This window comes from Takifugu flavidus, chromosome 3 (genome assembly GCF_003711565.1).
Source record: "Takifugu flavidus isolate HTHZ2018 chromosome 3, ASM371156v2, whole genome shotgun sequence".
NCBI classification, from domain to species: domain Eukaryota; kingdom Metazoa; phylum Chordata; class Actinopteri; order Tetraodontiformes; family Tetraodontidae; genus Takifugu; species Takifugu flavidus.
The window spans coordinates 3,297,490-3,310,406 of record NC_079522.1 but is presented as its reverse complement, the minus strand read 5'-3'; the positions used below and the strand labels follow the sequence as shown (position 1 = coordinate 3,310,406).

Genomic DNA, 12,917 nt, shown 5'->3' with positions numbered 1-12,917 from the left:
CAGAAAACCTGAACTGTCGCTTTGTTGTAGATGTAAAGAGAAGAAACTGTTCTGGTTTTAACTTGTTACGTAATTCTTATATAACCAGATGAATAATGCATCGCGGTGGCGCCCCCTGGCGGCCGCGGCGCTGTACGACACTACCGCAACCCGCCGGACAAAATCGGATTTAAAATCTGGCAACTTTTACTGCGACGTTTAAAGCCAACAGGACACATATCACCGCTGCAAACTTCAGCTGACGCCAAAATCTCTCACCTTTGGTCTCCAAATCAAAATTCAAGAGCAGTTTTAGTGTAGAAACGTGGTTCAGTTAAACTGACGTGAAATAAAATATCACCGACCAATGCAAATGTGTCGTTACATTACACTCGACCAAAACTAGAAATCTTTTGGCCCCTTCAGATCATCCAAATGTGTTAGCAGCCGGGCGGAGCAAGTGTGCGTTTATCGCCGAGCAGAGGGGATTCTGGGTAACGTGAAGAACAAAACGGCTGTTTTCATGTTTTATTATAAAAGTTGACGTTTCTACTTTGACAGTGAACAACAAAACAAACGGCAATAAACTTCAGTACGAAAATAAAAAACATGATGATGAGTGGGAGCACTGGTTTCCATGGTAACACACAGGGCTGATGGAGGGGTAAAAGTGAGGGGTGGGGGTTACATTACTATCCTCTGGTGTCAACATCGGATGACCTCATCATATGCACGCGCGCACACATACATACACACACACACTCTCACACCGTGTGTGTTTCACTGTGACCAGGTTCCAAACTCAGGTGATCACATGACCCAACAGATGTAAATGACTGGATGAGCTGATAAACCTAAATGCATTTTACTTTGAAAGGTTTACTTCCTGTACTCCACAGCCCACTCAGTTTCCTGTTTTGTCATTTGCTGCACCTTATTTGGCCAAGTCACCTGTCTCGAACCGAGCACTGAAACACACACATGCACGCTCACACTCAGTTGCAGCTCTTCCTCTCTACTCATCATCTTCCTCCTCCTCCTCCTCCTCTTCTCCTTCGTCCTCCTCCTCTTCTTCCCCTCCCTGAGCTGAAGAATCGGGGTTCCTGGCTGCATATGACCCACCGCCGCGGTACGCCACCATGTCCTGTCACACACAGGAAACACAATCAGGATCAGGGTTTACCAGGAGCCTTGTGTCTTCGGCATCTCCATGGCAACAGCCTCTCACCCGGTCATATTTCTCCCTCAGTTTTTGTGCCTTCTCCTCGTACGGCTGCTTCTCAGACTGAGTCAGTTTGCTCCACATTTCGCCGAGTTTCTTTGCGCAGTCGCCGATGGACAAACCCGGATACTGTTGCTTCACGCTGGGACGGTACTCACTGCAGAACACGAAGAACGCGGACCTGCAACACAAGAGCGAGGCGTCAGCCGAGGCCCGGCTGTGCTAACAGTCCCTAGCTGCACCTCACTGGCGCTTACTAGGAAGCACTGATATCCTACATTAACAGGACAAGAGGTCAGGAGGTCGCGAGGCCCGCTGGGACTGTCGTCTCCGTCCTGGTCACCAGACACACGGGTCAGAGGTCCGTTTGAGTTGTGAACCTTCACTGTGCTGTGCTGACTAACTGAAGGCCTGAACCTGACGGGTCCAGACAGGATGACTCCACGAAAGATCATCTGTGATTTAAAAATGGATCAGCTCCAAACACAAACACACAAAACCCAAACTACGGGTCCAGTCGGATCCAACATTCTATCTGACTGTTTCTGAACAGGTACAGTCCACAGGTGTGGTTCTGCTCCGGTTCTGCACCAGTCTCGGGGCCTTTTCTTGTCATGGACTTACGGTGGTCTCTTGGGTGCGTTGGGGTCTTTCCTCTTGCGCCCCCTCTTTCCGAAGCCCTTTGGGGGAACATAATCCCTCATCTCCCTGTTGTAGCGGACCTTGTCGGCCTTGGCCATGTCTTCGAAACACTTCTTATCGCTGGCAGACAGACCCTGAAACCACAGCACACGGCACCGTTACGCATGCTGTGCAACCACCTCACGCTGATTCCACCTGGACTTTGGGAGAGTTTGGAGAGCTGCAGCGCTCCTGCAACGCAAGGCTTGGCCTGATGCTATCGCCATGGCGACGAGGCGGGCTGCGGACTCCTCATATCAACAAGCCGATGACTCCGGCTCGGTGGTGTGGAGAGCAAAGATTCTACATTTTTATTCACAAACAACATTACATTTCTAAAGGTACAAACTTTGTTTTTAATTATTCTGTTCTGAAAACCAACAAAAGCAAAGGAGAAACATAATTAATGATCAAACCATTTCCAATATTTAATGAATGTCAACATTCTTGGCATGTTGTCATTTCCTGTTGCGTTTGGTACCAATCTGTCCAACACCCAGCAAACACCCCCCGACTGCACCGAACACTCGGCCATCGACCAGCACGGCTCTCACCTTCCATCTCTCAGAACATTTCTTGGAGAACTCGGCAAAGTTGACCGACTGCTCTGGGTTTTTCTTCCGGTGCTCCTCTCTGCACGTCTGCACGAAGAAGGCGTATGCTGACGTCTTCCCCTTGGGTTTATTGACGTCTTTACGCATCATAGTGGCGGCCTAAAAACAGAGATTAGAGAATGAAGACAACACCAGCAGAAATTCACCCACAGGTCGCCAGGACCCCTAAATTGACGTGGAACTTTTGAAATGCCAACTTTAATGCCTCCATGGCAGCAAACTGTTTTATTTGTCTTTAATGGGAATAACGGCCCAAAACGTCCAATTTATAATAAAACGACAGGAATAATGATCATATGTACTTTTGAAGAATGGCACCAATAATCTTAAACTTACATCACAATGTAAGGAAAAAGCTTTAAAACACATTTAAGTCATTATGTGCATGTAAACAATCATTTAAGGAGCATTTTACACATATTTGAGTGGAATGGCACTTTAACCTGTGTATCGAATATTACTGATAAAATCAATATTTGTCTTTTATTTCCTGGACAAATGCTGATGGATGGTGTTTAATGTTGCGGGGCTGTTTGATCGGAACCAGGCAGGCTTAGATAACGGACCGTCGGCAGGACCGCGGCTGGCTGTGAATAACAAAGAGAACAAAGTGGGGATCCATCTTCTAAGCCTGCGGGTTGGAGGCCCACCGACCCACACACGACCCGGCCGTGTTGTCTTCCGGAGCCGGGACACGCCGATGGAGACGGGCTCCGCTCGGCCGGGAAGGCGCCTCCGAGCCGCACACATGAAGGAACCCGCCGCTGCGCGCCTGTCGTCCGGACGCGCCGCGGCTAGCCCGTTAGCTTAGCCGCGCTAACAGAACAATGGGACCACCATTTGCTTCCCGCCCTCTGCGGAGCTAGCCGCCCCATCCCCCTCCGCCAGTGGTGGGCTGATCGCTCCTGACAGCCAAAATGAGCGCTTTCCCCGCTCGGCAGGCTGACAAACCCGGAGCACAAACGCGCGGATCCGCTGCTTCGCTTCCCACCCGAACGCCCCGTTTAGAGTGAAAATATGCAGTCAGGTGAGCAGCTACGCATTTTCAGAGGAGGCTCCGGGTCTCCGACATAGAGGTCAGCTATGGAGGGGACCGGGCGCGCTGCTGGCATCCAGCACCTTAATGGGCCCTTCGTGTTCAGCATCAAACATCTGGCGGAGTCCACAGGTGACAAACAGAGAAGCAGAACCGAACCCTCCGCCTCTCCGCGACCACCTCAGTGGCCATTTTAACACATCCCAGTAATGGACTGTTTGTGATCGGGCACGTCAGACACAAGCAGCTGTCCGACGTGCCCGAGCCGTGAACGGGGGTACTCACTGGTGAAGAGGGCCGGCTGTGGTCTGGAGCAAACTCTGAACAGGGTTTAGATTCACGGGCTCTTGTTGTATTCGGTGGCTGAAGCAGCGACTGGAGACGTCGGTTCACTTTCAAACTGGGACGAGCTGGAGCCGCGCCACGCCCACCAACAACGCCCCTGTTGGTTGTTCCTATTCAGTGGGCGGGGCCCTGACGGGCTGTCGTGGGCGTGGCAATAAACAGTGTCTCTCTGCCGTTGGTCGGCGGCCACGCAAGTCTAGATCGGGCCACGCCCACGCTAGCGCGTGAACTGGGCGGGAACGCTCGTCTAAAAATGGGCGGGGCCAGAGTCTGTTCCTGCGCCTGATTGATGAATTTCCCTGTACGTCAACTCGATCTACCAACCAGTGACGAGCTGAAGGAGGGCGGAAGGCAGCAAAGAAGGAGGATGAACATGGACGTCTTTATTCTTTGTGTTCAGCTGTGGCTGGAGTGGCGTTATTAACTGGATTAGATAAAAACACAGTCATTAATAAACCAACGAGCACCCTGATTTTGACGTGGTGTTTTTAGTTATTTCCAAGCTTCCGACGGTATCATCATCCACACGAAGATGGGAGAACTATAAATATTAAGCGAAAGGTGGAAAACACAATTATTTGATGAGATAATGAAAGGATGAGAAATAATAACCCCCAGCGACGACAGTTTAGAGTTTACTGACAATTGACAGTGTCACAGTGGAGTTCTTAATTTTCCGGAGAACTGGCTTCACAGTCCCGTTTCAGAACCTCCTCCTGGTTCCTCCCTGGAAAAACAAGTTCTCCTCAAACACGCAAGTGATAGAACCCAAAAACCTGTGCTCCCCACCGGCATTCGTCATAAATTTGAACTTGATTCACGCTAATTCAAACTAATATTTTACTAACTAATCACACTCTGTACTTATTGGTTGTAGTTTTTAAAAATATATATCTATATAACTGTTTAACACTGTCAACTTTAGAATTATCCCTGATGGGATGGAACATCTTAAGAATTAATTTGAAATAATTGCACAACCGAATTTCTCATTTGAAACCTTTAATCACAAAATAATTTCGACTTTTAATATTTTATCCCTAGAATATGAAATTCCCCCGTCAATCGCTCTTATTGCAGTTCTTCTTACTGCCGCTGGGTGTCGCTATAAACATGTCCTTGGTGCACGCGTGCATTGCTCTTGGATGCAATGAATTTTGAGCCATTCCGGATTCCGTAGTTAAACAGGAAGTAACGCTTGAAGCTTTTTGCGGGAGCGTCTATTTGACAAGATTTCTCGTTACTTTTGTGAACGACGCGCAGGGATCGCCTGGACTTTGTCCGTTTGGGGATGAGGACATGGATCGATTTCTGGATCACTTCAGATACAAAAGCGAGGCCGTCAGTAAAGTCTAACTGCTTCTGAATTTGGGATGATTACATTTCACCATCTACTCTACTACTCTTACTTGATTTCTCTATTTGCTGCAGGAGTCCAAGTGGTTACAGGAAATCTTCAGCTTCATTAGTCAACATCTTTTTCCTCTTGTTTCTAAGTTCACTGGACCTGCTGCTGACACTTGTGTGACAGGTTAGTGGTCCAGTCAGCATCTGGGGTGACTTGATGACTGGAATACTGGGGACGCATGAGCCAGCTCAGGAAGGCTCTTTCTGCTCCAGGTTGCTGTCCAACATTTCCTTCCTCATTTTATCCACTTACAATGTGTTGCAGGTGGAGGTGTGTGTTGTCAAGATCTTGCAATGTGTGTGGTCACAAAGATAGAGGAGAACATGTGTGTTTCGCACACTTTACCTGTCAGCTACAGGTAAGACCTCAGGGAAAAGACAGGTTTTGCTGCGGAGGATGTTGACTGACGTTTCCCTAACTTGACTCCAGGCTGGTCTCCATCTCCGAGCTGGTCTCCCAGCAACACTTGCCTTGTGTCAGCCGTCTCTCCTGGAGCACCAGTCAGCAGCGAGCATGGCTGAAAGAGGCCGAGCGTTCACCGCCAGGTCACCAGCCTCTACAGCGGGTGAACCTGCTGCTAACTGGCTGCTTGGAAGAGGGGCAGGCGGGAGGATGGAGGGTGACAGACACCAGTGGGAGTGTCCGGTGTGAGGTGGGTGCTCTCTTCTGCTCCATCTGTGGGTTTGGGCGCAACAGTCATATTTAAAGTTGTCCATTTCTGCCTGTCCCTTTAGGGTGTGTCTTTTTCTCCACTGTGGCTGCATCATCCTGTCCTCTTTCCTAACTGGAACTACATCCCCTACAGTGGATCAGAGCAGGAGCAGAAAGGAGCTGGAGGACACGTGGAACTGATTGGTTCTCCTGTCCTTCTCCGTCCTGCCCCCGAGCAGAGGATGGATCTCACCAGAGCTGTTGGAGTGCGAGAAGCAGCAGGTTATCTCTCCAGCAGGTATCTCTCTCCTGTATTTAAGAGAATAGGAAATGCATATTATTAATGCCACAGCGGGTAAACGGCTGTAATTACACCCTGTTTATAAACACACGCCACAAGTGCAGATGAACGTGGAACCACGGGAGAGTGTCAGGGTGAGGAAGCTGCCTGGAAGGGAGCTCAGCCATCAGACCTGTTTAGAGGGAAAGTTTACAGGAGACTGTTCACATCAAGATCACATAAGCTGCCTCCGTGTTTCTGTCCTTCAGCCCTCGGGGACGGCGTTTGTCCGTGTGTGGTCATGTGGCTTCAGTCTGCGCTCTGCTCCGCGTGGCTGGAACGTCCTTCTTCTGCTTCTCGCTGACAGACGACACTCACCGTCTCCCTGTTCTCGTCAAGGTAGGACACTCGTCTCGGGGACGGCCCTGCAACTCTCCAGCCAAGATGACCTTCTGACCCGTCTGGATCTGTCTGTGCTTGGTTGCAGGAGAGCAGCAGGTTGTGGTGGAGTGACTGTTTGTGTGTTGGTGATCGTGTGTGTGTGACGTCGCTGCGTGTTTGTGCCTTGCGAGGCTGGAAAGGAAACAGCATCTTGGCTGTGACTGATCACTCTGAAATCCACACAAACTACTCACAAGGTCCTCGAGAAGACTCGCGTGCTGACCCTCAGGGGGACACGCCCCCCTCACTAGTGATGTCATGTATCGATGACGACGACACTGAAGAGTCTCAGAGAATGTTCACCAGAACCAAGCAATCCAGAATCATCAATTACCAGGTGACAATGCTGAGCTGTGATTGGCTGTCTTACATCTACCTTTGTGGTAAGCCCCACCCCCCTTCTCTCAGGGCACAGTGACAGAGGTTGTGAGCGCGGGGGCAGGTTTATATGTGATGGACGGGAAGGTGGGTCTGTGCCTTGCCTATCAGCCACCTTTAAGGAGGGAGCTGAGAGCGGGGGACTCGGTGCAGGTGAGTTTCGGGATATGGTTTGCTTCTCTTTCCTGGCTCTCCGTCATCTTTACCTGGAGAAAGCATTGTGGGTAGGAACAACTAGAGGTTGTTTCTGCTATTAACAATTACAGGTTATTCATTTTACACGAGTTTTATATTCTCACTGCAGATTACTCACGTCCACTTCCTGTTCCGGCCCAGTCCTGACTTTCCTCCCAGCATCCTCTGCACCTGCCTTCGTTCAACACTCAAGATCTCCTCCTTCAGCAAAGTGTCAGGGCCCCCAGCTGGCTCCAGCTGCCCCTGTGATGGGGTGTTACCACGACTGCTCTTGGAGAAAAACATGGGTATTTGTGAGTACCTGTGGGTTTGCCACCTGAGCTCCCAGCTGTCACACAGGTGAAACCACAGAGCAAATGGTCACATGGTTGCCGGGTTATGGTGACTGATTATTCTTTCTTCCTAGTCTGGTTCCCCGTATGTTGAAGCACTGTGTGTGTATGTTGTCATGGAAACTGATGGCGTTGGTCTGGAGACGAGAAAGAGTAGACAAAGAAAGGAGAAACATTTACTCTGAGATGCTGGATGAGCCTCACACCTGTCCACTGACACAGGTAGATACACCTGTGTCTCTTTGTCTCTGCAGTACAGTGTTGACCCAGCTGTGTCTCCTGTGTCTCTGTTGTAGTGTCGACCCAGCTGTGTCCCCTGTGTCTCTGCAGTACAGTGTTGACCCAGCTGTGTCCCCTGTGTCTCCTGTGTCTCTGCAGTACAGTGTTGACCCAGCTGTGTCTCCTGTGTCTCTGCAGTAGTGTTGACCCAGCTGTGTCCCCTGTGTCTCTGCAGTAGTGTTGACCCAGCTGTGTCTCCTGTGTCTCTGCAGTACAGTGTTGACCCAGCTGTGTCCCCTGTGTCTCTGCAGTACAGAGTCGACCCAGCTTGTCCTCAGTACGTCAGTGTTTCGGAGCTCTGCCAGTCTCTTCTGGATTGCTGGTCTTCAGTATCGCTGGAGTCTTTGCTGCCTGATGGTGGGTCCAGTCTGACCAGGTCACAGATCAACACGATGCTGTCCTGGTCCTTTAATGTCCAGACTGGCAGCAGGCTCAGGTAAACCACTGAGAGCCAAGGTTGCTAGTTTCACACAAACTTGTGAATTACAAATTTATACAGATCACTTTTCAATAATGACAACATTAAACATTAAATAATCTAAAGAAATCTATGAAGCTTTTTTAATCACCTTTTTGACAGTTTTGTATAAACAAGCACATTTGCAGCATGAATCATAGATCTGTTGTGTTAATGTGAAGTGTGTCCCCACGCAGACGGCGCCCCCTGTTGTTGGTTGGCATCCTGGAGCTTCCATCGAAGACATCAGAACTTACTCTGCAGCTGAGGGACGGAACAGCAGCTGTAGCATGCGTCGCCACGGAGACAAACCATGGAGAGGACGAGGGACAGAAGACAACCTGCAACACTGCCTGGATAGGTACAACACACACACACACACACACATGAACATGCACAGTCAGCTGAAATATTGTGTGTTACAGGTTGTCTGGTGTGTGTCCTGGAGTTCATGGTCGTGACGGAGAGATTTATTCAATCTGATTTTCCCTCCTTTCAACACCTGGACCAGGAGAAGTACATCACACACAAAAACTGCAGGTACACACACACACACACACACACACACACACATGTACACACACACACACACACCCCTCTTCAAAAAAATGAATGCTTGTGTCTTTGTGTCTGTGTGAGACAGAGTCTACCTACAGTTTTCTGTGGACCATGTCCACATCCTGAGTCCCTCTGTTGCCATGGAGACACACCTGCACCAGAAGGGGCGGGACTTAACTGCTGATGTCTCAGGGAAGACGGAGAGAATGCAAGAAGGGGAAATTGGAGGTCAGAAGAAAAGAAAATTGGAAGAAGAACCAACAGTTCCACCCTGGGTCCCCTCTGCTGCCGTGGCCACTGGTCCAGTCAGTGGATGGCAGTGTGTCTCCATGGTGATTAGAGTGGAGCACAAGGAGGGGGTGTCATGGAGGAATGCTGGTTTAAATGAGGCAGACGTGGGCCTTGTACTCTGCTTCAGTGCCAAAGCTGCTGTGATGGGGCCAGTGGTGACATGGAGGCAGGATCCCCAAAACAGACCAATGTCAGAGAAGGAGACGACAACAGAGAGCAAGGTGAGGAAACAGCCAAGTCCCGCCCTCATGTCTCCATCATGCACCTGTATTTCTGCCTCCAGGTGCTCCTGGTATTCTCAGGATTGACAGTTCGCTGGTTCCCTGTAATTCAGCCTGGATCTTTCTACCGACTGGTGGCAACAAACTCGCAGGTAAATACATCCTGATGTAATCCAGACCTGAGCTGAAATCAGTGTTGTCATTAAACTGCTGCTGCTTCTGTCTGTGTCCATCAGGATCCTTGTGTTCTGATTGGCTCGGCTGTTTCTGCTCAGTCAGGGGTGGAGCTCCACGCAGACTCCACCCTCCAGGTCCAACCTGATTGGAGGTTTCACACGCTGACAAAATCCTTGCTGCTGCCGGCCTTCAGACAGGTGAATCACTGAGCTACAGACAGGTGAATCACTGAGCGACAGCCAGGTGAATCACTGAGCTACAGACAGGTGAATCACTGAGCTACAGACAGGTGAAACACTGAGCTACAGACAGGTGAATCACTGAGCTACAGACAGGTGAATCACTGAGCTACAGACAGGTGAATCACTGAGCTACAGACAGGTGAATCACTGAGCTACAGACAGGTGAATCACTGAGCTACAGACAGGTGAATCACTGAGCTACAGTGGGTGAATCACTGAGCTACAGACAGGTGAATCACTGAGCTACAGACAGGTGAATCACTGAGCTACAGACAGGTGAATCACTGAGCTACAGACAGGTGAAACACTGAGCTACAGAGAGGTGAATCACTGAGCTACAGACAGGTGAAACACTGAGCTACAGACAGGTGAATCACTGAGCTACAGACAGGTGAAACACTGAGCTACAGTGGGTGAATCACTGAGCGACAGCCAGGTGAATCACTGAGCTACAGACAGGTGAAACACTGAGCTACAGACAGGTGAATCACTGAGCTACAGACAGGTGAATCACTGAGCTACAGACAGGTGAATCACTGAGCTACAGTGGGTGAAACTCTCAGCTACAGACAGGTGAAACACTGAGCTACAGGTGGGTGAATCACTGAGCTAGAGACAGGTGAATCACTGAGCTACAGGTGGGTGAATCACTGAGCTAGAGACAGGTGAAACACTGAGCTACAGGTGGGTGAAACACTGAGCTAGAGACAGGTGACTCACTCAGCTACAGACAGGTGAATCACTGAGCTAGAGACAGGTGACTCACTCAGCTACAGACAGGTGAATCACTGGATTTAGTGGTAATTATTTTCTGTCTGTGTCTTCAGGCTCCCTCCACAAGGGTCCTCTCTGTCTCTGAGGTTTTAGAATGCAGGTAATTAATTTCTTGATCATCACAGATCTGATAATCAACTGTGACTGTCAGTATTGATCCAAGGCTGGTGTGTGTGTGTGTGTGTCTGTGTGTGTGTGTCTGTGTGTGTGTGTGGGTGTGTGTGTGTTTTAGCTGTGACCTGGTGTGTTTCCAGGCTCTGCTGATTGACAGGATCAGTGTAAACGATGGTTTCAATGACTCTGGAGACAAAAACAAAGGTCACGTTAATACCTGGAATTGTTGATTTAAATAAACATTGTCAACAAACTGAGCAGAGGGAATCATGAATGTTTGTCTGACTGAGCAGGTGTTCGTCTCACCGTCTGTGACCAGAGTGGGCGGAGTCTCCGCGTGTACCTGGATCTGACCCACACTCCCTACCCTCTTGGCTTGTTGCCTGGTAACACGCTGCTGTTCTCTGAGTTTCAGAGGAGGGTGTCCAGGTAAAACACACCTGCGCACACAAAAATGACCTGTATGTTTCACATTTTTAATGATGTAGATGAACTGTGCGTGCATGTGTGTGTGTTTTTCAGGGCAGGAAGTGTGTATTGCAGCTATTTGCCCGTCAGTTCCATCACTGTTGTCTCGTTGGGAGATTCCAGGTAAACACGTTTCCACTGATCATTGCTGCATCGATCGAGGGTTTCATCCTGGTGTTTGTGTTCACATTTCAGCCCCAACCAGCCTCCTCCAGCTCCCATCATGCACCTTGGTGTGTGGGCAGGAAGTACAGGGCCAAGCTTCATTGTGGGTCAGGTCAAAGGTCATGTGGTGTGTGTCCTGTTTGTACGACTGCAGTGGATCTGCTCGCTGTGTGGAGGTCTCTACAGACAGGTGCTGTAACGTGCTCACAGATGATGACAGTGTCCCTGTGTCTTTGGTGACAGTGTCCCTGTGTCTTTGGTGACAGTGTCCCTGTGTCTTTGTTGACAGTGTCCCTGTGTCTTTGGTGACAGTGTCCGTGTGTCTTTGTTGACAGTGTCCGTGTGTCTTTGTTGACGGTGTCCGTGTGTCTTTGTTGACAGTGTCCATGTGTCTGTGTGTCTTTGTTGACAGTGTCCATGTGTCTGTGTGTCCACCTGTCTGTGTGTCCACCTGTCTGTGTGTCCACGTGTCTTCAGCAGCTGTGCTCTGTCTCCCTCTCAGTCTGTTCCAGTCCTCGTGTGCTGCTCCAGCTCATCGGTTTTTCAGTCCAAAGCAAAGTGAGACCTGTTCCTGGACGGGTTCTGTCCACCTTCCCCAGAGAACTGTTCTGTTGTTCGGATGATCAGTAACTACAGCAGGAAGTACCATCATGAACTGTGGACCCGTGCACACCCGTCAGATGGTGAACACTCCCCACGACTGGTGGGGAGTGTTCACCATGACGACCGTGCTGCTGCTCTGGTCCTACAGTCGGTGGATCACATCATGTTCACGTGGTTCTGAATCTGAACCAGCGGAGCCGGTTTAGGGTCTGGGTCTGACTTCATTCTCTCTGGATCATCAGGCTGGTGCTGGATGACGGGACAGGTGAGGCTCACGTCTGGGTCTCAGGTGCTCTGGTCCGTCCCCTGCTGGGACTGAACGATCGTCAGTGGGAGGGGCTTCAGAGAGCGCTCCGAGTCAGGGGCCAGGTGGAGGTGTACCCCTGGGGCCAGAGCTTGGTGCGTACCACTTCCTGTGTGACCCCAGAGCACCAGCGTGTGTGTTCATGCGTGTGTATTTTCCAGGTGTGTGCCGATGCTCTCCTGCACTTCCTGTTGTGTGTGTGCAGCAGTAAAGTTGTGTGTCGCCAGCTCGCGCTCACCTGCAGGAGACACAACAGACAGAGATCAGAAGGTAACGATGGTATACAAACTCCGATCCTCTTCGCTCGTTGCCATGGAGATGACGCTCATCATGTTTATCCATTTAGCTGATGACATCACAGGTGACGTCTCCTCTGTTGGACAGTGATGTTCCGCTCTTGTCCACGAGGGGGAGCTCTAACCTTTAGGAGCTGTAGAACCTGACAGTCACGGGTTCTGTGCCGCGCGTTCTTAAAGAACAACTTTTATCGTTTCAGAATCAAAGAGGTTCAGTCGAGGAGATCGAGACTTCCTGACCAGGTTGACTCCGCCCCTCCAGCTCACCTGTCTGCACATCAACACACCCTGAGTTCCCCAGTTCATCTGCAGTGTGACACAATTTCATGCTTCATTTGGGAGTTTCTGTAAGAGACATTTTAATAGAACTATTTATTCTAGAAGAACAATTTCAGCTTGTTCTAAC

The 12,917-nt window shown here is 49.9% G+C and overlaps 2 protein-coding genes across 4 annotated transcripts; one reads left to right on the top strand and one right to left on the bottom strand.

Annotated features, from left to right (window-relative positions):
* Positions 1-493: 493 nt before the first annotated feature.
* hmgb2b (high mobility group box 2b) lies at positions 494-3,968 on the bottom strand. Its single transcript, XM_057028047.1, has 5 exons — positions 3,818-3,968; positions 2,437-2,595; positions 1,826-1,977; positions 1,208-1,382; positions 494-1,123 (listed from the first exon to the last, which is right to left on the bottom strand). The coding sequence occupies exons 2-5, from the start codon at positions 2,584-2,586 to the stop codon at positions 995-997; spliced, it is 606 nt and encodes a 201-aa protein (XP_056884027.1). The 5' UTR covers positions 2,587-2,595; positions 3,818-3,968; the 3' UTR covers positions 494-994.
* A 145-nt stretch (positions 3,969-4,113) lies between these two features.
* ctc1 (CTS telomere maintenance complex component 1) lies at positions 4,114-12,911 on the top strand. Of its 3 annotated transcripts, none has more exons than XM_057027985.1 (25): positions 4,716-5,218; positions 5,309-5,408; positions 5,550-5,643; positions 5,715-5,937; positions 6,020-6,234; positions 6,486-6,615; positions 6,704-6,994; positions 7,066-7,188; positions 7,340-7,569; positions 7,637-7,784; positions 8,054-8,277; positions 8,496-8,659; positions 8,724-8,838; positions 8,942-9,368; positions 9,431-9,520; positions 9,605-9,742; positions 10,615-10,661; positions 10,794-10,879; positions 10,969-11,104; positions 11,198-11,266; positions 11,339-11,498; positions 11,811-11,866; positions 12,154-12,310; positions 12,377-12,485; positions 12,712-12,911. In XM_057027985.1, exons 1-25 carry the CDS (start codon positions 5,177-5,179, stop codon positions 12,801-12,803), a joined length of 3,666 nt encoding a protein of 1,221 aa, XP_056883965.1. In that variant the 5' UTR covers positions 4,716-5,176; the 3' UTR covers positions 12,804-12,911. The 3 variants fall into 3 exon arrangements, with proteins under 3 accessions (XP_056883967.1, XP_056883965.1, XP_056883966.1); XM_057027986.1 differs by having other exon boundaries at positions 4,718-5,218; positions 8,093-8,277; XM_057027987.1 differs by lacking the exon at positions 7,066-7,188 and having other exon boundaries at positions 4,114-5,218.
* Positions 12,912-12,917: the final 6 nt, after the last annotated feature.